This window comes from Ylistrum balloti, unplaced genomic scaffold (assembly GCF_031769215.1).
Source record: "Ylistrum balloti isolate Yb309-2 unplaced genomic scaffold, AGI_CSIRO_Ybal_v1 Utg369686, whole genome shotgun sequence".
NCBI classification, from domain to species: Eukaryota; Metazoa; Mollusca; class Bivalvia; order Pectinida; family Pectinidae; genus Ylistrum; species Ylistrum balloti.
The window spans coordinates 339,199-364,882 of NW_026781924.1; the positions used below are offsets into that span (position 1 = coordinate 339,199).

Sequence of the window (25,684 nt, forward strand, 5' to 3'; positions counted from 1 at the left end):
TACATCAGGTCGTTATGTTTGAGTTTTAAGATAAAGGTTTGTTGTTGTTTGAGATTATGACTGAAGATTGTTATGCTCTGTTTTAGTGTCTGGTCCCTTCCCAGCATGCCATTTCATCTTTTAACTGCTATGAAAAATGAGGGCATATACATCCCACATCTGAACTAAATAGTTTTAGTATATCTACTGTGGGACTGCTGGTAAGCGTTCTTAAACAGTTTGGTATCTCAACAAATGGTGAACCATTTTTTATCTAAAATCAATTTACTTTTTCATTGAGTTAATCACAAAGCTGTTTATTGCTTTTTTTATACTTTATTTTGATTCTGACAGATCTTACAAATTGTATTTTACCCTTATGTGAGTTTGTTTGCAGTAATGATCACACATAAGATTTTACAGAAGAACGTTTCAATTACAATTTGTGTGTTTACTTATCAAATATACATTAATTTTTTTAACCAAGGAGGGCAAAACTGAGTAAATCAACACATGGTTTTGTTTTTCCCTCTCCATCTATGTACAGATTTTGTATTTGTGTCCATATGAGACACTACACTGGATGTTAAATCCGTGTAAAACATAGGTACAATTGTATTAGTGTAAGCTTAACTCTACATGTGATGGATTATTGTGCATGATCTTCATCACTTTTTGTTGTATTTTGTGTATACTGTGTAAAGTCACAGTGATGTTTGATTTTAATAGAACAGACGAAACAAGTCAGAAGTGGTGAATTACACAGCATGACTGAAGATGTTACTCAAAGTAAAATTGAAATTAAGTGATTGTCTTAATATTATAGGGAATTTGATATTTAGATACAATGTTATGCAAAGAAATGATCTGCGATTGAAATGATGAAATATGAATATTGTGTTGGGTAAATGTAGCTAACAAACTGTTGTAAATCCCTGGTCTGTATTGTTCACAGGATTGGGATCCTGTTTATATATCCAATATGTAAACAGTATGTAACTGACATTAAGGTAATGTATTGATGTTAATTCCGTCCGACCATCTGAGGTCGTGGTTTTACTTACTTTAAGATTTATATCATTGTAATGTGTACATTTATATAAAGACAAGTTATAATACATGTAACCCTCAAACAAGTTTATCAAATTCCATTTTTCTCTCTATCCTGCCAGTAGTGTTAACCTTATGTTGTTTTCTCTAACAATATATATTGGACCATTATTTATATTTAAACGAGAGACCAGTCATGTCTTAAAGAATCCCATGGGTTTGCTCATATAAGAACAATTTAAAACCTTTTGGGTGATGTCTTTTTCTGTTACTACTACAAGCTCAGATTTCATTCTCAGCTTCTCTCAATTTCTCATATTTGGGACAAATCATCTCAATATGTACCTTTTAAAAATTTTACTGTTAAGTTACCCTCCGTAATTAAACTATAACATCTAGATTGTTTTAGTGTTGCAGATGAATAAATATTAAAACTTACTGTTTCCAGTCATCGGCTGTAATATTTTAAGTCTAAAATTGTTACAATTCTGAATTGGTACAATCTGTTTTAGAAACTTTAGGACAATATTTTGATTTGAATAATTTGAGTTTCATTAAAAGTATACCAGGTTTTTCTGTTGAGAGAGCCTTTCCTAGATACAAATTTGATTGACAATGGGCTGATTAAATACTGGGGCAAAATTATGAAATGTGATTAGCTGCTTACACATTTTTTCTATCTGGCCTATTACCTATATATCAGGAACATTCCTTACAACCTATGAAAATAAAACATTTGTATCTCATACAGGCCTTTGTTATGTTTATATGTAAATAGCTCAATCCCAGATAATATTGGTACACCAGTACAGTAATACCGTTATTATATTGAAGACAAGGTTTCAGTTTAGACCAGATGTGGCGACAACTCTCATTTGGTAACACTACAAATTCAGGTCACAGAACTACAACACAGTAATTATGTTGGATGCAAACTTGGTACATCCTCCAAAAAATTTTAACTTCTGACTTAATATTTAATATGATCTGTGTTATGGATTAAACTTTAAAAAGAAATGAAAATGAAACACTTGTTTAAAATAATAACAAATTTTATTTCTTCTTTATTATTCTTATTACTTTACACTGAGTGAATTATTATGCACATAGATGTGCATGTTTGTTTTACAAGCAGGTTTTACTTTCTCTATATACAATATGCAATAAAAGCATACATGCTTGTAGAGTCTTATCTTAACAGATAATACATATATGCGCAAATACGTAAAAGCACCAAATTAAAAACATACAAACACACAAGAAACATCCTTGTCCATGTCAGAGCAACTGGGCATTCCCAGAACAAAACAAATTTTGGTGCAATCGACCTACACATATGGTTGTAGCCAATATATCAATATCTACATATAAAAAGTTTTGTCTTAATTAAATTAAATACTTGTTAATAGTTATAACACAGTCGGCATATGCTCAATGGTACCACACAAGACTTACAGGTGAACTTGCACTCTGGTACATGTACCAATATCATTTCACAGCAACAACTTGCACAAACATCAACACTGACTCCAAACAGCACCATACTCCAATATGGAGTACCCTTACACTGCTCACAAATCACAATTCAGAAATGCATATACCATGTACTAGTAATTTGGAGATGCTCTGATGTCCACTTAAGCTACAATTTTAATATTCTGCTAATTTCCAAAGTACAGTGTTTATGAACTAGAATTTAGTCAGGATAATTTAGTTTTTTTCTCAAATGATAAATACTTTGAAGCTATTGGACTTTCCATAACAGAAAATGACCAAATACGCTGTAAATAATATATCGCACAACTTACCAGTGATATATACCAATATATCTGACTGGTAAATACATTGTGCGATACTTGGGGTTAATAATCAAATAATTGAAATACTACCTTGACTTTGATGTTTGGAGTAGCTATGACAGTCATCACAAAGATACCTGTCATATCACAATAATACAGGCACAAACATTCTGGAAATCATTGAGGTCACACTACCACCCTATTCATATTTATCACATATACACTATTGATGCAGACTGATTTTTATGTTTTTTTCACTCATATATTTTCATGCAACACTTTCAGAAAAGAACCAAGTTCTCAGCAGTAGTTTTAGAATGGCTTGGTAATCCTATTTTTTTTTTTTTCTTTTTTCCCAACTTGGGAAACTGATGTTAACAATGTCATGATTAAGGCTATAATGTGTTAACACTATGTAAACATATCACACCCATTGTTAAAAAAAATCGAAAAATTAAAATATATGATTTCGTCACCCATATAAAATTCCACGCTATATATCACATGCTGTTATCATATACCAGATACAACTTTGAGAAACTTGTGCAACAAATTGCTGTGTTTATACAAACAAAAGTTTTCATTGGTGGAATTTTTTAACCATGTCTAACCAACACTAACTTACACTACGTGTCTTTATGACTAGAATGACGCCATTCATTGTTCCAAAAACTCACCAATAAAATACAACTGAATTCATGATTAAGCTTGTCTATCCTGAGCCTCTCATCCAACGACTCGTCTTTTCCAATTTATTTGTTTTATCCTTTAAAAGGTTGGGCCTATTGAGAACCTCACATGATTGACCACTCTTAAATGCATTTACAATCAATTGCTTACACACCAAAGAATGATCTCATTTTCAACTCTGTGGAATGAGGAGTCATTGAATACCAAAACACTAGACTACATTCAACCACTAGACCTAACTAGCACTCTACATTGCACAAACATTGTAATCTAGCAGTTTTGTTTATGTGAGTATTCATAACACAAATCATGTTCTGTACAAAGAGATGAAGAGATCATTCATTAATAATACAAAACTCTTTGTCACCACAAATGAGGCACATATACTCTCTTTAAATCTGGAAGTAAAAAAAAAAAAAAAAAAAATGCATTTCTTTCATGCACACCACCAGGGCATTTGTATAGATCTATTTAGGACAAAATTTTGTTGACAAACTTTGACAGATTTCTGGAAATCACCCCAATATATGCTGTAGTCTGAAATTAAAAGCCTATTTTACAAACTTAGAAAAAAAATCTCACATGGCAAGACCAGGCCATTTTGTATGTTGCACAAAGGTAAGAAAAAATAAAAAAATGAAACAATTTTGGACTTAAAAAGGCAGATTCTTCAATCACACCTATTTCTATATAAATAACCCAGTTGTAATACATTTTCAATTATATCTTTTTATAGATAACCCAGTTTAATTTATCTGCAATAACATCTATCTATACATAACCTGGTTTTATTTTAAACTAGTCACACTCATTAATATTTAGATAACTCAGATCTAATTATGGGTAATGTTGAACACTTCAATCAAATTCTTCCTTTCATACTATAACATTGGAATATTTAATCACAAATTGTCAGATTCTCACTCGTTACTTTAATGCAAGGTCTGAAAGCAATTTTATTTTCATCTGGTTAAATAGTTTTTATAGCATTTTTATGTAGTATTCAGTGAAGCGAAAAATCATATATCTGAGAAATTGTTGACCACAAATCAAACACAGAATTTATCCAAACACTGATCCTAATAAAACACAACCATTAAAATAGCAATGGTGTAGTCAATTTAGTTAAAAAAAAAAAAAGATTAAATGAAACTATTGGGTGATAATTGAACGATAAAAATGTCAACTGTGTGTTAAGAAAAAAAAGTTTCGAAAATATTCGAGAAAAAAAAAAAAAAAAAGGATAAAATATGGACATTAAAATCTGGACTTGTGAAACAAGACATCTTCACTACAACAAAAAAACAAAACATCTGTTATTCCAAACTGAAGTACAGCAAAGATAAAAAGGACTGAGAAACAAAAGAATTTTCTCATTTTTACTGATCCCAGAAGGTCAGTTGTTGGGATCATCGTGTCAGTAAGGCAGAATGGTTACGAGTCCTAAGTAATTGATGTCCTGTGTACACCCTAACAAAATCTGTTGATAGTGTCTGGTGATCTGTGTAAACACTTAACAAAATCTGCTGCTAGTGTCTATGGTATGTTGTAATTTGTATGACACAGTGCTATCATTGTAAAAGTGCATCACTCAGAGTCATACTATGCTTTATGTTGTACAATGCACAGTAATTGCACAATGTACACAATACAACAATGTATGTTATGTGTTGTACTGTTCTTTGTGAAATGTTGTACAGGTGTGTAGAATTTCTCAAAAGTAAGTATGTGATCATAATGTAACATATTGTTTACTGCATAGCATACGGATATCAGTATTGTTGTTTACTGAAACCAAGGTACAACACTGTACAGACTAACAGGCTGTACGACATTATAAACTTGTACAATACAACAACAGTATAACAGATGTCAGAACTGTAATGATTCAAAGTGTATACCTATATATACCTAATTATAGATACATTTCTCCAACTAGGGATAATTATTTGGCACAAATTTCACTGTTGTGTTTCATTATTGTGTTGCCAGCCCACAAAATATCATAGTAATTCAACTCTTCATGGTACAGTATACATTAATGAAATGAGATAGATTAAATTTCCAAATGACTTTCATGTCAATGTCAATGGTTTTAGTAGTTTGCTAGGGCACCTATTAAAATGAGCTCCAAACAGGGTTGCAGTGCATTATTCATAATCATGGATGTTTTATAACTGATTTTATACTAGTTGATACGAGTAAATATTAAAACGACTCCAATTCATGTACATGGAATAAATGTAGTTGATCCATCATCATCAAAGTTCTGACCAACATCAGACATCACTACACTATTCAACAATTCTATGTGTGATTATGTGTAAATATTGTTTTTTCTGTGATGCAGATTTCAGATGTCTATCCACATCAAATTATGAATAACCATTACAAAAAAATGATGGATGAACATTCTAACTTTCATCAACTGACCACTATTGTTGAATTCCTGGGCAAAATAAGTATGTAGATCATTCTGCAAAGTCAAAGAACTCACATCAGGAAGAAAACTGACAGACAATTGTATCATTGATTGTAAATACATTCCGTATTCATCTTTTTTATCTATTCATCTTTTCATTTTTTTTTATCCAACTTACTCTTTATCCAAATCTTGTGTGACATATTTTGAAAGCAATTCTAATTTGGTCACTATGGGTCCTTCACAGTATGCAATAAAGGCAAAACTTTCCAGAATAATAATATCTCAGTTAACAATGGTCTGCCAAAACCACGGTCATTTTACATTTCTAAGCTCGCTTTACATTCAATCCTTAATGCAATTAATGATTCTGTTGATAAAAGAATTTCAAGTTTTCAAACAGTATTTGTATTGTTACAAACTTCCAAGAGAGTAGTACCAAGGAATCCAAAACGTGACGATGTGACGATAATACAATTGACTTCGACTTTTGAAGTCTCAGTTGAATGATTTATGTAGAGATACAGTTAACCAACAATGATATAAATGATGTAGCTGTATCAAGTTTGCAGCTTCCACAGAACTGGTTTACATCTGATTTCTTTTCCTTTCACAAAGCTATGGCAAACCTCAACGTTTCAGATTTTCAAATTATCTGGTAACTTCTTAAAGTGTTAAATTCATCCACCAGTCTCAAATTTGTCAGTTCTACTGATCATGCCAATACTTTAATAATGAAGAGACTGTTTTGCCACTAAATTTGTCTTTGTTGAAACCAATGTAGAGCACATTGAACTCACTTATACAATAAAACATGCAGTTCTTTTCGTCTCCCCACCTCATTTTTTAACACTTCCAAGACCTATTTTTAACTTAAACTTTGAAATAATATATGGCTTGCGGCTTGGAAACAGCACTGGTGGGGATCAGAGGTCAAGTTCCATGCAAGTGGGGATGTGTAGGTCCTGCAAAACAGTGAGAGAAGAAACAAATTGTAAATAAAACATAAAAAACACCATACAAAGCAAGACAATGTGAATTACAGGTACTCTACATAACTCTACTCTAAATAACTGCACTCTTTTTGACACAGATTGGAATACATGTATGTATATATATTTTATCATAACTAGAAAATTTTACCCATCAAACCAGAACGTACTGCATTGGCTCTATAACCTGAACTCTTTCATAGAGAATTTCTATGAACAAGAATCTGTAAATATGAAAGTGGCATAAAAATAAAGGAAAAAAGTGAATAAGAATTTGAACTTTTAAATTCATGTTGTGTTGTGGTCTTAGAGGCCAGTTTTAGAGTACCTGCAATTACACATGAAAAGCAACCCCATCACATGACAGGCAGCTATACCAGGCAAAAGTATGGGATAATAAGTTACACCTAGCATTGATTCGTACATTTATTGATAAAGAAGATGTGCCAATTTGGTTCATTCTTAGCCCATTCAGTGTTAATTTGTGTAGAAACATACTTTAAGGTAAGCTGCATACAGCAAGATGTTCTAAACATCTGGTCATAGCACCCATATGACACCTGTCTGGAGTGTGCCATTTTTGGGCCCTCAAAAACAATAAGATAAGCATTACACTCATTATTACCTTGTGGTGGTAATTGTCAAGTATTTTACGATTGATTAATGAAAAATCTTAATTAATTCTCAAAAATAATGAGGTGAAAATATACCGGTTATAAATCTGTAATATACTTGATAAGTTTTGGACAATTTTTTCAACTTTATCCTCAACACCTAATCTCTATTTATCAGAAAACAACTTATACTTCCACATTAAACAACAAAACTTTCATTAAAAAAAACCTGTCATCTCATCAACTTTGGAAAGAGTGCATACAAAATCTGATGTTTTGATACAGTATACTACCGGTATATACAGCTGATCTTAAAGTATCTTTCTGACATAAACTGGCTCATCACTAAATGACCCAAATCGACACCCACTCCTTTTGTTAAAATGTAGACACCTGGAGCAGACTCATATGAAAACTTGGAAACATCTCCCTGAATTGAAATGAAGCTGCCTGAAATAACAGAGAGTAACATTGAATCTTTTGAAGAGAATTCATACAGTAGAGGCCCATTCAACCAATAGGAGGCCCTACTTAATTACACTTACAACAGACATACATCTACACAACAGAGAGTGCCAGGATTTCATACAGACAGAACACCACCACCAACACATCTATCAGTAAATGCATGCACTAAACACCTACAGATTGTTAAGTAATTATTTTAGAACATGGCAAGTTTCCTCAATTGTGATTGACTTTGAATGAGCAAAGATCCACTTTATACTTAATTTAAAAAAAAAAAATAAAATTTTTTTTTGGATGAAGGCAACATCATTTCCTGAAGTTATGGTCCTGATGTTTTCAGCGCTTGTACATTAAATACATGAAAAATCATTTTGGGTTACTGGTAAGTTATGCGAGCCATTTGGATAAATACTGTTAAGTAAAATGATATGACCATGCTAAACTAATTTTTATAAAACTTTCAGTAATGAAATTATTGAAATATAAATGCTTCTACAACCATCAGCTAAAAGTAGAAAATAAAGGTATAAACACAAAGCAGCAGAATACAGTTACAGTAAAACAAGTTTACAACAAACAATTGGAGCATATCCTGTTCACGTTTTAATTGTGACGATGTTTCACTTCCAAGTGAATTTCTAGTCCTGTTAGTTCAACATGGCTTTTTCATAATAAAAAGTCCATGAAAAATGCTACATTTTGTATGTGGTTTTCTATGAATTCATTGAAGTTGTCCGTGTCTGATGTCAAATGATATAGCTAATGCCATAAACACATTTTACTGTATACAAGGTAAGCAGTGTAGCATATGAAGTCCGTTTCCATATTTACATACCTTTAACTTTTGAAATCATAACCAATCAACCTAAACAAGTTCAAAATCATTGCCTGCTTCACTTAATTCATTGTGTCGGCTGTCACCATGATATTCATCATAAAGATCTGGAAATATCAAAACCACTCTTTATTGTGATATCTTATTCATTCAGGTCACAACTTAACATTTTGATCCATGCAATTCGGAACCACTGCTGTAGAATTCTCATATCCTAGGCCTTGTAATACATAGTATCTTTTACTGGATACTCTACAACTACATTGTAAATCGTTACAATATTCCCGAGCCATGCCGATGCTAACTGTAATACTAACATGCCAAAGGACCAAAAAACAAAATAATAAAGAAATGATTCAACAGCCTCGTACCTGCAATTTCAATCATATCCATTTAAAATGCTTTTAAGTGTAAAAGAAAATCCCAATATCCACATTTGTAAAAAGGTTTGAACATAAAACTGATATTAATAAAAATTAAATGAAAGCTTATGCATGAACTGAACATTAAATTAAAGAGAATAATCATGCAGAAAAAGCTAATGACCACCAGTGCTGATTACAATCATTAATAAAATCTCCCAAACGTTTACTTAATATTGAAGTGGAAACACCAGTAGCTAAGCCATGAGGAGGAAAAACAAAGTCTTCACATTTTAAAACAGACACCGAGTAATTACTGTATGGTTGTTCAATTCCATGGGGCTAAAAATTCGCGGCTACCCCAGTTTGCGGCTTATTCATGCTGATTGGATATTGACAATGTCTACACATTGGTGTCCGTGTTTACAGGCACATTTCTTTACATTTTGATTGATGTTAATATCTGCTGGGTATTTTATTGCTTGCTATCTTTGAAGACTGTGAATATAGCTAATTTTAATCCGTTGGCATATCAACAACAATACAGTATATCAGCCATGTTGTTATTGAAGTCATTTAAGCCTATCAAAATTAAGAGTAAGGCAAGTAATGTTTTCAAGTATAATGCCTGTCTGTTCAGTGAATGATTATCATCTCGCCACTTTATCTATGCCATACACATCTAGACCTAAATCATTAAGTACAATGAGCACCAGTACACTACCTAGCCAATCCTGTAGCACGATCATACATATTCTGTAACCTTGCTATAGCTTCCTTAAGAAAGCATTAGTAACAAAAGTTTTGTGAAAATTTCAAACATTCAATTCCAAGACTTTATTACAGACAATGATCAATGTATTTTTATAAGTAATTATTAACAAAATTTGATTAAAACTTCTGGTGTTATTAGGAGAAATTGGATAAAAATGTAGTTTTAAGTAACAATAGCAACAAAGAAAACAAACTTTTATCTTGTCACTTTGGGGATTTGTTTTTTTTTTTTTGTGTTTTCTCGGTATCGTCTCTAAACACAAATTCTTACTATTTTCAAGGATTTAATTAACATTCCCAGAATTTCTAAGGATGACACTGACAAGGGCAGGGTGACTTAAAATTTCATATTTGTATATGTTATTTATTATTCCTAAACTACTACTAGAAACTGTTTTTTTAATCCTTTTGGGCAGTCTATTATGGTACTACTAGTTGAATGTATTACTCCTGAATTTTTGACAAAAATTTCTCATTTCAACTCTTCTCTAATCTTTCGACCACTTCCAATCTAACAATAACCTGTCACACATGAACTTTTTTCTTGAGCTGTAATACAGGAGACAATTGCTTAAATTTTGCCTTTAATTCCTCTCTGAATATATAAAAGAGGTTTTTCAATCAGACACCAATTTTAAGCCCACTTTTCATTTTTCCCTAACAGCATTAGAGTGAAATATGCTCATGTTAAACTGCGACAAATGTCTCTGTATACAGTATATACGATAAATTACATCAGACCAAACCAGATCACACCCTCATTCCCTATCCCCCCTGGCCACAATACTTTCAGAACGTCCCTTTCTAAAAATGAACCTAGGCACAGTGGATTTATAATGGGATGTAGTATTCTGGCACACCACACTTCCCATGGGTGTGGCATCTGTCAGGTGACACATCCTTAAAGGATGCGGAATGTGTGACATACACCCTAATCAGTGGTATGTAGTGAAAATGTGGCCTATACCAGGCCTGGCTCCATCACTTATCATGGCAGTAGCATAGTCCTGCTGCTGAGTGGGCATGGCACACCCTACCTGTGGTGGGGGCAGGGGCATTCATCCTTGGCATTTCGCAGCATTCGCACTTGTTGAGGGCAGGGTGATTGAGGAAGGTACAGGCAGAGCAGCTCCACTGTTCTCCATCACCATCTAAATCGCCTGACCCAGTCACAGGCTGGGGAGGAGGAGGAGGTGGCACATGGTGGATCCTTGGGGGAACAGGTGGGGGAGCTGAAACATGTCATGTATATACATCAAAACGAGGTCAGAATCAAGATTATTGAAGAACTGTAAATTCATGTGTTTATTGTTGAAAAATAACTAAATAATACCAACAAGAGGCCTAGCAGCCTTGACCATCACCTGAGATCAGCAATATTGAGTATAAAGGTTAGGAAGCTTTAAAGTGACAAGAAAAAGAAATTGTGACATAGACGATAGTAAGCCATTGTCAATACATGCTTACCATCATAACTGTCATCCTATACTAATAATTCTTACAAAGGTTATTTCCAATGGGAAATAAGTAACATTTTGCTCAAAAAATGCAAATTTTCCATAACAATTACATTTAAGTTAACCACCTCACCAGGAAGAAATGTGTGACCCATTTTGGTAATTAATGCACCTTAAGATGCTTCCATCCAAGAAGAGCATTTAATTCTACCATACCTGAGTTTTGAGAAGAAGAATTTTTAAATTTGTTTTGACCCCTTTTGTCCCCATCCATCAGTCCCTGGTCAGCAGGATCAATATGGACAAACAAAGTTTGAAATATTTCCAATGGAAAGTAAACAAATTATGCTCAAAACCTATTTTTCCCATATCAACTTTAGTAAACTTTACTACCTCCCCATGGGGTAATGTGTAACCCTTCGGCAATGAAATTCACAATTTCGCTGAAGCACCTCAAGATGCTTCCAGCCAGCTAGGACAGATATGGGCATACCATCAAGCCATCATCCTTTACTCATATTTCAAACAAAGTTTGAAATATATCCAGTCGTAAAAAAAACAAATCATGCTAAAAAATTTATTTTCCCTATATAAACTAGAGTACACTTCAACCCCTGCCCACAGGGAAATGTGAGACCCTCAGGCCATGAAATTCACAAATTTGGTAATGCACCTGAAGACATTTCCATCCATGAAGTGTATTTAATTCTACCATAACTGGATATTGAGAAGAAGATTTTTGAAATATGAGTCAATTTTACACTTTTCACCCTGCCCCTCAGACACCTTTTTGCTTAAAACTTTTGGTTTCTGCAAAATTTCATTGAAATCGGTTCAGGGGTTTTTAAGAAGAAGTCGAAAATGTTAAATTGTTATGGACACATGACGCCAGACAAAGGTTATCACAATAGGTCACCATGAGATTTTGTCTCAGGTGACCTATGAACTGTACAAGAAAACTTTTTGTAAAGCTTGTTTGACAACATATTACCATATCTTCCGGGTTATAAACCACACGCCTGATCACCAAAGAAAAAAACAGCGACTTATAATCTGGAAAATACAGTATTGTCTTTTGATTTTTGTCCAATCTCTTACTTTCACTTGCAGGTCTAGGAGTTGGTGTTGGTGTTGGCGTTGGTGTAGGTGTTGGTGCTGGCGGTCGGGAATATATTGAACCTCTTTGTCCTGGGTTCATGTTCTGGAAAAAATTCTGTTGTTCCAATGGGTCCAACACACCTAAGGGAGCTACAAATTGAAATTTACACCAAACAGTTAAGGAGTTGAATTTCGAATAGATTTTTCATATTTTTTTTTTAATTTGAGATATAATGCATGTAATTTCAATACGTTGTGGCTTCAAAACTCGGGAAAATAAAATTAACAATAGATTAGTAGGTTTCATCAGATTACACTCTCACAAGCCAAGAAAGCTCAGTCAACAGATACTCCAGATACCATGTGGCAGGCCTTCTGCATGGCGTTCTGTGAGGTAATTACCAACTACAACATAAAGACCTTGCCTCAAAATGGCTCAAAATAAACTAAGCTAACAAACAATTGTCCACTCACTTTGTCCATTATTGTACATGTCCACCTCCCGTGTCATGACTTGGATCTCTGCCTGTAATTTCATATTGTTGTTACGTAAACTTGCCACATCCTCCAACTGCAATAGTGCAGAACAAACTGGTACACAAAACACTAACATGATAATCACAATTACATCACTATCAATATCCGCAAAGTTACATCAAAACTAATACTTGATCCTGCAAGTTAGTAGCTACTAAATTTTGATCGGTTTTCATGATGCACACATAAATACTTGTAATAAGTCATCATAATTTTCAATTTGAAGTATCAACAAGACAATGGACCAGAGTTGTACAGATACCAAACACTCACATGTGGAGAGAAATTCAGGTTTCTCGTTCTTGTCCGATCCAACATATTTTTTTCCATTTGCGTCACCTCATTACGAATTTTTGCTAATTTCCTCAGCTCTGACTCTAGGTCTAACTTGAGTTTACTCATTCTCTCCTTTTGGAAACGAAGTAATACTGAAACAACAAAATGGGAATGTAAGCATAGATGTTTGTCTTCATAATATCCCATAAACACCACAAGAAATTATATCTATATGAAATGAAATATCTATCCCCAAGCAATTTCAATAGATGTATATGTATATCCACCCAATACCCTTCCAAACACTGATTGATTTCACCTCTGTTATGAAAACAGTGGTAATAATATCATTTTGGATGATTATCTAATTTTTTGATTTGATAATCAAAATATATTCACAACCTGAAGAGTGAGAGTTTCAGGAGAAATTCTTAGAGGTCCAACCCACAAGTGGGCATGTAAGGATCTCACCCTGAGGTTGAAAGTTCTTTGTTACACCCTAAAGGAAGGAAATTATTATTTTTTCTAAGTTTTCACCACTGATATCCTTCTTTTTGCAAGCATACACACATGGACAGTTAATAGATGTCATTTTTCAAGACAGTCACCTTAAAAATATGCATACCAATATATAGCATTTTGTTTAATTTTATATTATCATCTCTAATCATGTACGGGCAAGTTTTAACATCAAGATGTAAAAGAATGTTTTCTAAGTAGCAACAAAACAAGCAAGAATCAACAATAAATAAACACGCTTTTAATTCATGTCACTATGGTAATGTGACATTGCTTCCAGTTCAGAAAGATAGCATGTGCCATGTGCAATCTCTCACATCGTTTGGGTTGATAAAATCTTGTATGGCTAAAATGGGACAGAAATCGGTCAATTATTGGAAACACTTTCAAAGATGTCCATAATATTATAATGGAGTTCATTACAAAACACACAGCAGGAGAATCAAATGCATGTGCATCCTAGCCTGTATGATGGAGTCAAACTGTCTATGTAATTTTTAAAACTAGGAATTGAAAATTTTGTCAGGATTCTTTTATCAACAGAAATACCTTAAATTAAGAAAAAGGTTTGTGTTTATTGTAATCCCTGAAGCACTGAAAATTCAAACTTCTTGTTTGACAGTACCATAACAGCACATGCACTTGAGAAGTTTTGATGATCAAATGATAAACAAAATGTTTTTGTTCGACATACCTGAAATATAATCAGCCTCCTCTTGCACACTGCCCGACCTAGGCCTTTGGATTTCCCGTTGAGATGAGGACTCTGAACTCAGACTACTTTGACTAGATGCTGGCGACACTAAAGGCTGGAACGTTGCAAGTGAAATGTGTTGCGATTCCCCAGGCTCCATAATACTTCTGTTTATCACATTTTCGGGCGCTAAAGGATTTCCAACTTGAGGAGGAGGAATTCCTGTTCTGACAGGAAGGATAGGGGGAGAATTGTTTCCTGACGAGGGTGGATGTCCAGACACCCGACAGTTAGACGGAACTGAAGGATAGTGCATAAATAACGGCCCTGTCTCAACACCCTGACTAGAAGAACCATTGCCAGCCGTACCTCCTACTTCATTCAAATATAATTGTCCAACATAGGAGCCTGGGTGAACAGTCCCAGTCGGGGGTCCTGCCATAGTGAGGATTTCTCCACTAATATTCCTGTATCTAGAGTTCACTTGAGGAAGGTTCATTGATCCCACACTTGATGGCGATTCGGATTGGTATCTATACTGTGATGGTGTTCCACTATCCTGGTTCGTCAGACTAGCAACCTTGATGAACAACGGCTTAGTAGTATTACTGCCACCTTGTTGGGTCGGCGGTTGCTGCTGAGGGGAAGGATTGTAGCCACCATGTGGCTGTAGATATGGTTCACTATGAGAGCCATGCATGCCAGCTGTGGACACTGGGTGATTGTACTGCATGCCAGAACTAGTGCCCATGTTGTATGAGGGCCCATGTCCCCCTGGTTTGCTGGGCCCACCCAGGTATATTGTTGCCTTAGACATTTGTTGACCACTGTGCGAGCCACTAGATGTACTAGATGGTCCAGCATTCCATTGGCTTTGTTGTGAATGGTCTCCATACTGAGAGGGATATGGTATATGGCTGTGGGAAGACTTTACACTATCAAGGGGTTGGGGACTGGCTGGGGGTTTGCGATATGGTTGTCTGTCCACTGGGTGTATTCCTGGACTTACACCACCAGTTGCGTTTAGGTAATTATGCCCTTGTGATGCATATGTGTTGTAATTGTTCCCAGGCACGGACGACTGTGTCCGCCACTTATGGGGCGTTGTATTTGTACTTGGATAAGACATCTGTTGTTTGTAGTGATGTTGAAACTGATTAGTCTGGGAATTGTGATTATTGGTATGTTGGTTCACCTGTATAAACACACGCGGAGTAGGACTGTTGTGTTCACTCCCCGTGGAAGATGACTGCCCCTGTGATGTCTGCACATGTAGCACTTGAATTGGTTGAAGTCTAGAGGGGGCTTTATTCAACTTTCCTTTCATTGGTGTGGACACATCACAATTAATGTTTGGTATATTTGTGCTATGGGCACCTGGACTCATGAACTGACTAAACTCAGTACTATCTGGTGGCAGTCGTGAATTTCCACCCACATACGGCACCGAGGACACACTTGACACACTGTTCGTACTTGTACTGCTTACCCCACTTGAACCAGAGTCACTTCTTGTCCGTCCTTCAGTTTGTGAAATAGTTAGATTTTCCATTCTTCTCTGAATGGGATCAAACAATGGCTTTTCAAAAAGATACTGAGGTCCCTCGTGATCAAGTACTTGGATCACTTTTGCTCTGTCATTCTTGTGCTGAAAAAGAATTATTTCATTTAAATGCAAGATTCATGAAAAAGTTGATACTGGATGGATGGACGGCTGACTGGAGGACGACAGACACTGGACCACAGCATTAACTTCAGACTAGATCAGCTAAAAGTATGTAATATATCTTTCTTACAAGAAGCCAATGCCTGGTTTTAAGTCAACCAATGTAAAATTATGAACAGAGACTGTTTCCTTGTCATGTAAAAGGCTGACCCTTGACTTTGAGCCAGGGTTATAAATTGCCAGAGTAAACTTACCGTAGAATAAATACGGTATACACAATGTTATACAATGAATCAATAATGACTGTTGTGTTTTAACTAATTTTAACACAATGCAAGAAGCTGTCTTAATATTTCTTATGGTACTCAACAATGATGCCGACATTGACTAAAAAGACACATGAATACTTTTGTCAAACTATTAATAAATTATTATTATCATAAATTATAAATTAAAAGATTTATTTCGTGACTAAGAATTAAAAATATCACACTAACCTCTCACCTTGATCATGTGAGTTGTAACAATACGCTCTGGAACTTCTGGGTACATGTTTTTCAGCTCCTGGAGTAGGACACTGTTAACATCCACATCAGTGGTAGCCATGGTATGTTGTGGTCACCTACAAATACACAACACATGACGATTACGCAAACAGGTGATCATCAGTCAGCTGGCTAACGTGTGTTAATCAATGAATATAACAAGTTGTCATGAACACACTGAATATCATAAAACACCAGTTTTGATCAATCTTTCTGAGGACTACAAAGTCATGTTAACTTATAAAGTCACCTTTTCCTATTTCACATAAATGCTTAAATCAATTAAACATGTCTTGAGACTTTCTTTTACTAACCATATATAATCTTTAAAGCATTCAGTTATAAAGAAAACATTCATTTCAAGTTAATGTACATTCAGTGTTCTCTTCTGAGATAATCTCTCTCTTTGGTATAAATTACCTAATCCTCCTGGATCTATCTCTTATGTCTTATAACACCTCTAGTGTCTTATATTTATTATCTCCATTATTTCAGTGATGTTACTTTTCAGATTTTCTTAAAACAAGGAAAACTTTAAAACACTATTCACAAATTGAAATACCGAAAATGCAATGAGTTAGAATAAAATAGCTGTCTCGTTTCTCCACATATTATTATCACTTGGAGATGGAAATCAGAGGTATAATTATCACAGTTAAATGACTGGAAACATCTATCATCACAAACTTTACTGTTTTTCAAATCAAGATGTTTCTGTTCAATAATTCCCTAACACAGAAACCCAGTCTATTGAATTGTAAACATGAGGATCATCTGAATATTTAAAGGCACCACAACACAATGGATCAACCAAGTTTGATTAACAATAGATACAACAAAATAGAAGTGATCAATTACCCGCCTGACCGTCACTAACAAGGCCCGCTGCAGCTGTAGTGACAGAGAACTCCTTGTTCCTGCCATTATCACTACCTCTCTATCAGACTATCCACTGGTAAACCAACAGGTAATTCTTACCAAATTTCCCACCTGTGCTATTTACACTGTACTTAGATCTTAATCTACTGCTGTAAATATCCGTAAATTGAGACGGACAAATAGTCTCTGAATATCCACCACAAATGCAAATTACATGCAAGACATTTGTCATTGGTAAACACACCTAATTCTGACATACAGAAGTTATACAGAAATAAGATCTAAAGAAATCAACCCACAAAGAATGACAACATTTCAACCATATTTTCCATACACAGTAGTTCTGATATACCTACCCATATACAAACTGATAAATGTATAAAATGTCACATAAGCAAATTAAATAGCATATGCAACTTTTTGGGATCACTCAAGCTCTGTATAAACAAAAAACAGATAGATGTATATGCCAAAAGATAATAAATGCTATCAAGATTGCCTGGCGTTTACCACAGGGTTTTCTATAACACACAATATATGTATCAGATGGCCCGCCCACATATTCACCGTAGTCCAACATTAGGGTGGTGTAGGACACTTTAACCGACTTGTAAAACTGACGAGTCCAGCCATTTAAAAGCCTTCCATTATGCCATACACGGTAATATAACATTTCCGATGGTTTAACCGTTCCATTACCCCAATCAGCAGACACTTTATATAACTACATCAATATTAACATGGATTTATGTATTATACTACCTACAGTCAGCTTAAGCCTTGGGTAAACAAATATGTGAACTTTAAACATCTTCACATACAATTCAAACTGACTCTAAATAGACAACAAAGTATTCATAATTATGACAAAAGATATAGATATAAAACCTGGTATTATTTCTATAAAGGAAGCTTAAGGTAATAAGGCTTAACATGGCATCATAATCTGTCATGTTGATCATTTGAGTGCGATAAAAATGAAAAGACGGATCAAATGAAAAGATAAATCTCACCCTTTCAGATTTACAACATGCATATTGTTGTGTCATTGCAATTTACTGTACATGATGTGTCAAGTTATTATTATCGTCATTTGGCACAAATGGTGATATAAGAGGACTTGACATTAATTGAAAAGGTAGATCTCTAATCTAGTGCACGCTTACTCACTGGTAAAACTGTTAATTTGTAATTTCATATTTATTTTTTTTCAAAATGCGCCTCTTCGTGTGTTATTTGCGGCGAAATGCACGATATATTTCAGCTGTGGTTAAGTATGCAAATTTTGAGCTAAATCACTGAAATTAATTTACAAGAAGGCCGGTACATTTCTGGATTCATTACACACATTTTGACTGGAGACTAATGAAAAGACACATCAAGCTATGTCTTTAGTATAATTTCATTGTAGTCTTGTTATTCATAGGTCTTAACAAGTAGAAGTGATTAAATCTGTCTGAGAGCTACAAGTACGTTTAAAATATACAAACAATTTAATTTTACACATAAGTTTACTGCTAGTTCAACATGGACTAGCCCAATGTTGATATATTCTAGAATGTATACCAAATAAAAATTCCTACATTTTTCCCCAAACTACATAACAATCATGACCAATCTCAGAAACCTATATATGTAATTCAAAAGGTAGCCAAGCACACCTTATCTTCGTATCTGAATTTGATTTACATATATAGGGTTATTAGTCACAAATAATTATTTCATAAAGTGTAAAAACTTAAATAAGAAACATTGTCAACGGTCAAACAAAATGAATAACTTTACAAAAGGTTATGTTTTCAAGTCTCATAATTATGGTGTAGAACAACCTTTCATGAATATCCCCATTCTTAAATTAGACAAAAACCTAAAGAGATTTGGTAGAAACTTAATTATTCTAATTTGTTCCTGTGAGGGGTGTTTTTTTCTGTAATACATCACATACATATACCTGTACATAAAAGTCAGGTGACAACAATGTACTAATGACACCTTGTATTGTTACAATTGTGTATGGCTGACAGCAAGAAACTTGTCTGTTTAGCATTATAGACACTGTAAAGCCCAATGTCTGAGCTTTCCTTGATCCAGGTAAACATAAGTAGGCACGTTACAAGACAACATCCACATATAAATATATTTATTGTGACAGTAAGACATCATTGTCGTATATCTCGTAACACTAACTAAAATTTTCAAAAGGTGTCAGCATGCATGAATTGAAAAATACTTTTTTTTAGATTGAGCTAGAATTTTGATTTGATAGATAAAACATTGTAATGAAGTCTGTATGTATTTGTACTAGAACTACCTTGTATTATAGGTAACAGTAAGTAGAATAACTAAAAATAGCATCATGTCATGTTAGCTATCATATAACTAGACACACCTTGGGTGTCTACTCAAATCTATACTAGTGTACACATACATGAAGTCCTTTATACACATCTTCATCGACACCTACCGATATATGTACCATATATGTAAATCAACGTAAATCCTCAGCTTTCAAATAAAAAAATTCATCCTCGGAAGATTTTCATTCATCAACAATAACAGAATGATATCTACTTAAGTACTGATATAACTGGTTTCTAAAATCCATTCAAAGCTTTAATCAGCAGAAGCTAAACCATTACATTACGTTTCAACAATATTGGATTTGCATTGAACATGAATGACACAGCTGTGCAGACAGCTGTATTGTAAATCAAGTCAATATGGTATCGTGTAAGATGTTAACAGCGAGTCATTGATACTGTCTTATATGTAGAGGTACATAAATACTATACATGGTATAACTTCACATTACAACTTACATTTTCTTATCATTTTGTAGACTCCATCTGATTTCAATAAAATACACCTGTTGTTTTTTCATTAAATTAAAAATTAACTTTGAAATGTGGAATCCTTTTTTTTAACATATGTATGTGCCATCACTGTCTCCATAGTTATGGTATGCAAGTAATGGCACTGACAATCTGGTAATTTCTGATGGCAATGTTAAGTAAATAACAACAAAGTCAATTTAGTTCCTATTTTATCTACCGGTATGACCTATTTTGAAAATAGAAGGACCACAAAGAGGATTTGGATTTAACTAAAAAATATTAAGAATAACCATATTTCAAATGATCCCATAATTGAAATTCTTGCATTGCTATTTAATGATGACAAAATCCAAATATTGATTTTGGTTGAAATTAATTGCGTATCTAATCTTCAACAAAAGTCATAAAACATAGCCATTGCGTCAAATTCTGCAAAATTTTTTTCTAAATAGATTTTTTTGAGAAATTAATTTTTCTGTGATCAACCTACTGAAGGAATAAGTAAACACTATACCAACCATGTAACACTAGCTCCAGATGTCGGGCTAGTGGAATTACCCATTCCCCTGTAAATAAACACGTTTTTGACAAGTGTGTACCGTGAATGAGTTCACTTGTGGTTTGCCAGATATATGTATGTGTGCCCCAATGTTAACCTGTTCACTTAGAAACAGAACTCCAGCATCCTACCAGTGACAACAATGACATTCACTGTAACAACATCTGCAATTCTGCACAAATACATTCTGTACTCAATGTTCTTGGGGAGGGGATCATGTGCAGATACAAATGAAATTCATAATTACAGGTATCAGTTACATATAATAATCACTTTTTCTAAATTGCATTTACAAGTTCTCCAAATCATTTCTTAGACTTTGATATATCATAATATATAATAAAACACCATAATATAAGGTTCTAAAGCTCCTGCAATGTATCTTGCTATTTTAAGCCCAAGCCTGGTGAAAACCCATTCCTACAGTTCAGTAAAAATGATAAAAATACTCAAATATTATCCTGCAATAGTGAAAGTTGAATGGTTGGGTCAATTTTGTGGTACGCTTTCTCATTTACCTTGACAATCAGGGTTGGATTCCCTGCATTGCATGTATATGAAAGGGGGGTCACCTGCCTAGTCATGAACACAAGAGTTTTCTCTTGGTACTCACACACTTCAATCTGGGCCTAAAATGTAAGCTGATAGCTTGTTTTGCAAATGTTATATAGTTCAAATTTCAGCCAAGGTTTTGTGATGGCCTGAAGTGTTGGCCTGAAGTGCACAATGAACACAACAGATTTCTCCTTCTCTACCATTGATCTCCTGTTATTATTAAGTCTGATGTCATTTCTAGTTTTTTGTTATAACAAAAAAATTAACTGTGGTAACATCTAACAAAATCAATCATTCGACACGCAGAATTCCGTGATTCATGACAATGCTACCTACTCTCAACAAATAACATACATATATCTGGTATATTGTTACTGTAGACTGAGGACCAGAGACTACTACAGATAAGGCCAACTGTACATATTACAATAACTTTGTAATCATTTTCTAACTCACATATCTCATAAACACATGATGACATGATCTAGTCCTTTATGTTACTTTGCATGATTTTTTTACATTTTGATTTTTCTTTCTTTCCAGTTTAAGAAAAGAAAACATTTGAGAGCAGTTAATTCATGCCAAGAATTACAATACAGCAGGTAATTAATGATCATATCTTATATTAGGTATTAATTAAATTTTGTTAATTGTGGCAAACATTTGACAATAGGTTACTAGGCAGCTATTTATCATTTTGACTTACTTGGTACATATAAACATTATTAATAAGCGAATGGCGGAATGTTCACTTTTCATCAATACAAAACCATTGTCCTGTGTACAGAAATTAAATTTGAAGTATAACAGTTGAAAAAAATATCATCTCTAAACAAGCAAATACAGACATATGATTTGTATGAATAGACACGAGGAATCATGGCAACGAAACATGTTGATAATTTCTGCAAAGTCATCAAGATAAAAATTGTCATCTTAGGAATAGAAACACATATACAATGTAACCAAATCTTCATCAGCTGTTTGATAACAAACCTTGATAACGAATGTCTGAATTTTCAATCCTGTCATTATGATGTGCATGAAACATACAAGCTAGGTGTCAGCTGACCAATAACGACCACAAGACTGTATACAAGGTCACTTCACAACAGGGAATAGCCAAGGGGAATCCCCCTTGGCAAATCCATGCCAGAGTACTATATAGGATAGTAATCTATCAGTATAGGTACTTGTAAGTATTATATAGGTTTTAGTGTATATCATTATGCAATCAGACATTAAAATTACACTATGAGCACAAAGATGGATTACAATTCAATTATATGTCAGTAGAGTTACAACCAAAGCCTTATCTCAATCAATATGTATGTTAACACTTAACACCTTTGTAGCCTGCAGGATAACCAGGCTAAACACAAACACTTGTTACTGAAAAAAGAGGAAGTAAATTGCATGCAAAGTTCTATATTTAAACAAAATATTCACGTTAATGCATTATAAATAGTTTTTCAAGAAAAACAAAAACACTGACAGAACCAATGGAACCCTTTTAAAACACATGTAAGGAGTCTTCCTTGTGAATTGAAGTATTTGTTAAAATATGTCACGATTGAAGAACCATTATCCCATTTTTATAAAAATCACTGTACAATGCATTAGCTTCCTTTTTTCACATGATCCGATATACTTTAAAAAAATCAGTAATAACAAATACAAATTATCAAATGACATTCAATATATCTATACCAGGTCTACATATTCATAAGTTTAGTACTTAGAATCAACAAGAAACCTTCACAAAAAAAAAAAACAAAAAAAACATGAAACATCTATTCATTGCCATAAAAATCCTCAACAGATTCAAATGGAGTTTTTATTTAAGAACAAAGTTCGCACTAAAAACAGTGATTAATCTACCTACAAGTCATGTGACAAATGTTGTATACTTTTCTTAATTGTTTCATTCAAATTGGGAAATTAAACACGCCATATTTGGGAATGTCCCTTTATTTGCATGATTTTGATGGAAAATGTCCCTGTGTTTTTAATGTAGATAAATTGTTACAAACAAATCTCTAGATTTTCATGAATCAGAATAAACTGGAGGAATTATGATATAAAATTAAACTTCAAATGTCAAAATCAAAATTTACCATGGGTGGATATACAGACTCATATTGTGTTATGAAATTTTGAGTTCCACACAATACTGTATCATATGCCCTACATTATCATAAATAAATTTGAAATGTCAAAACATTAATTCAAATTGACTAAGATATACTGCAAGGTAGTGGTCTTGTTCGAATTCTGATTTATAAATTTCTGTGTATCACTATGTGTTAAAATACAAATCACCAGTGTGCTTGAATGATATAAATTCTGTCGTCCTGAAGCTAACATGTGTTGATGAAAATGATATTGCTATATGATTTAAATCGAAACAGAAGATTATTCTCCTCCCAATCTGAGCTATGATATATCAATAACAACAAAACCAAAGAGTCAGGCAATCCTTAATAAGTGTAATACATTAACAACATTAGAAGGTCAACACTAATATTAACATCACAAATTTTACTACAAAATGATGAAGGTGGACTTGGTCACAGTAGGATGCTATATTTAGGTCTTGACAACATTTTATCCTCATTAAAACAAAGAATTGAATCTTATATTAGCAGGAAAAAATGATTTTCATAACCTTGCCATTTTTTTCAGAAATGCAGTATGGAAATGAAAAAAGTCTAAATTATTTGTCAAATTGCTTTTCAGATTTCATGTTTTTAAAACAGATTAAAGCTGGAAGAATACAAAGCCTGTAAATTTTATTGTCTGTCAGTCATCTTGAGAATACGAAAATTAAGTGATAATCCTTGTCACATGTGATTGGATATTTTCATTTTGAAAAAATGAGTCACAGATTTAATTACACTGACAAAGTATCGTAATACATCTAAACTGATCAGGTGGTCAGTACATTTATAAATGACTTCCGTTTTATGAATGAAGTATAGCAGTGAGAACATGTAGGTCATGAGTCATCACTATGTTTGCCAACATAAGTCATAATCACTCAATCAAACTACTACCTGTGACATAATTAAAGATTATCGAATTAGATGTATGTTTACTTACAATACATAATGTAAATTTACCAAAAATTCACTAGATAAAAAATGGTTAGACAATTGCTTTCAAAATAATTACTGAAACACATAGATTGGATATCATAATTTGTAAATTGCACACGTATAATCAGCTGATCTGATATGGCCTGTATGTTAGAGAAGCAGATATATGTTTACGTTCTGATGTGGGGCTGACAGGCATAATCCGGCTGTCAGCACAACTGATCATTAAAACAAAAACATAAAACCTATCAAAACAAATAAGTTAACAATCAGACAAATCATATAATAATTTGTTTATTTTCATTTTTCCATAACACAAGTTAACATGACGTGTTTGTACAACCTTGACAATACGTCAATGTTTTGGTCGTGATAACAATATATTAAGCAAAACTTCTTGAAATATACTACCTAACAACATGCAAAAGGATTTGTTTCAGTAGATGCGTACCGGCTAACTTGAATCAACAGTCACAGACGTATGTCAAAACAAACATCAGCTAATAATGCCAGTTTCTATTTTGCTAACTTCAGGAACTAAAGAAAAAAAGTTAACACCTGTCTAGAAGAAACAAGAAACGTACTCATGTGTGATGTTCAACAATACAAGAAATACTTACCTATTTAAATGAATTGGTGTCTTTAACATCCTCTGGTGTATGAAAAGTGAGCATTGGAGAGGCGAAATTGGCAGGCTTTGCAACTTCAACTAACACAACTTCCCTTTCAGAAAAATATTTGCTATCATGGCGGATGCACATGCGCACTGAATAATTTCCGGAATTCGTTGTTTTTACACCCATTCATTAAGAATAGATATTTGTCGTCATTCGATACTTGCACAATTTTTTCCTGGTTTTATTGAGATCAAATGAGTTCTTTTGTGGTTTAAATCAAAATATGCCATTATATGTAAGTCCCGCATATATCATGGTTTCTACGCATGCGTGAAGCTGGGCAAAAGCGGGAGCGGTTGTTTTGA

At 33.7% G+C, this 25,684-nt stretch overlaps 1 protein-coding gene across 2 annotated transcripts; it reads right to left on the bottom strand.

The window, feature by feature from the left end:
- Positions 1 to 3,093: 3,093 nt before the first annotated feature.
- LOC132564997 (TGF-beta-activated kinase 1 and MAP3K7-binding protein 3-like) lies at positions 3,094 to 25,405 on the bottom strand. Of its 2 annotated transcripts, XM_060229603.1 has the most exons (9): positions 25,323 to 25,405; positions 16,737 to 16,854; positions 14,567 to 16,214; positions 13,351 to 13,505; positions 13,015 to 13,111; positions 12,541 to 12,690; positions 11,023 to 11,217; positions 8,850 to 8,956; positions 3,094 to 6,905 (listed from the first exon to the last, which is right to left on the bottom strand). In XM_060229603.1, the coding sequence occupies exons 2-8, from the start codon at positions 16,836 to 16,838 to the stop codon at positions 8,880 to 8,882; spliced, it is 2,424 nt and encodes an 807-aa protein (XP_060085586.1). In that variant the 5' UTR covers positions 16,839 to 16,854; positions 25,323 to 25,405; the 3' UTR covers positions 3,094 to 6,905; positions 8,850 to 8,879. The 2 variants fall into 2 exon arrangements, with proteins under 2 accessions (XP_060085586.1, XP_060085587.1); XM_060229604.1 differs by lacking the exons at positions 8,850 to 8,956; positions 25,323 to 25,405 and having other exon boundaries at positions 16,737 to 16,757.
- Positions 25,406 to 25,684: the final 279 nt, after the last annotated feature.

Excerpts from the sequence above, each read along its gene's own strand:
- LOC132564997 (XM_060229603.1), bottom strand. The coding sequence starts at position 16,838 with ATGGCTACCACTGATGTGGATGTTAACAGTGTCCTACTCCAGGAGCTG. Across the intron at positions 13,112-13,350 it reads ACCTGAATTTCTCTCCACAT|TTGGAGGATGTGGCAAGTTT; the intron begins GTGAGTGTTTGG and ends GCACTATTGCAG. Across the intron at positions 8,957-11,022 it reads TGCCCCTGCCCCCACCACAG|ATCTTTATGATGAATATCAT; the intron begins GTAGGGTGTGCC and ends TGATATTTCCAG.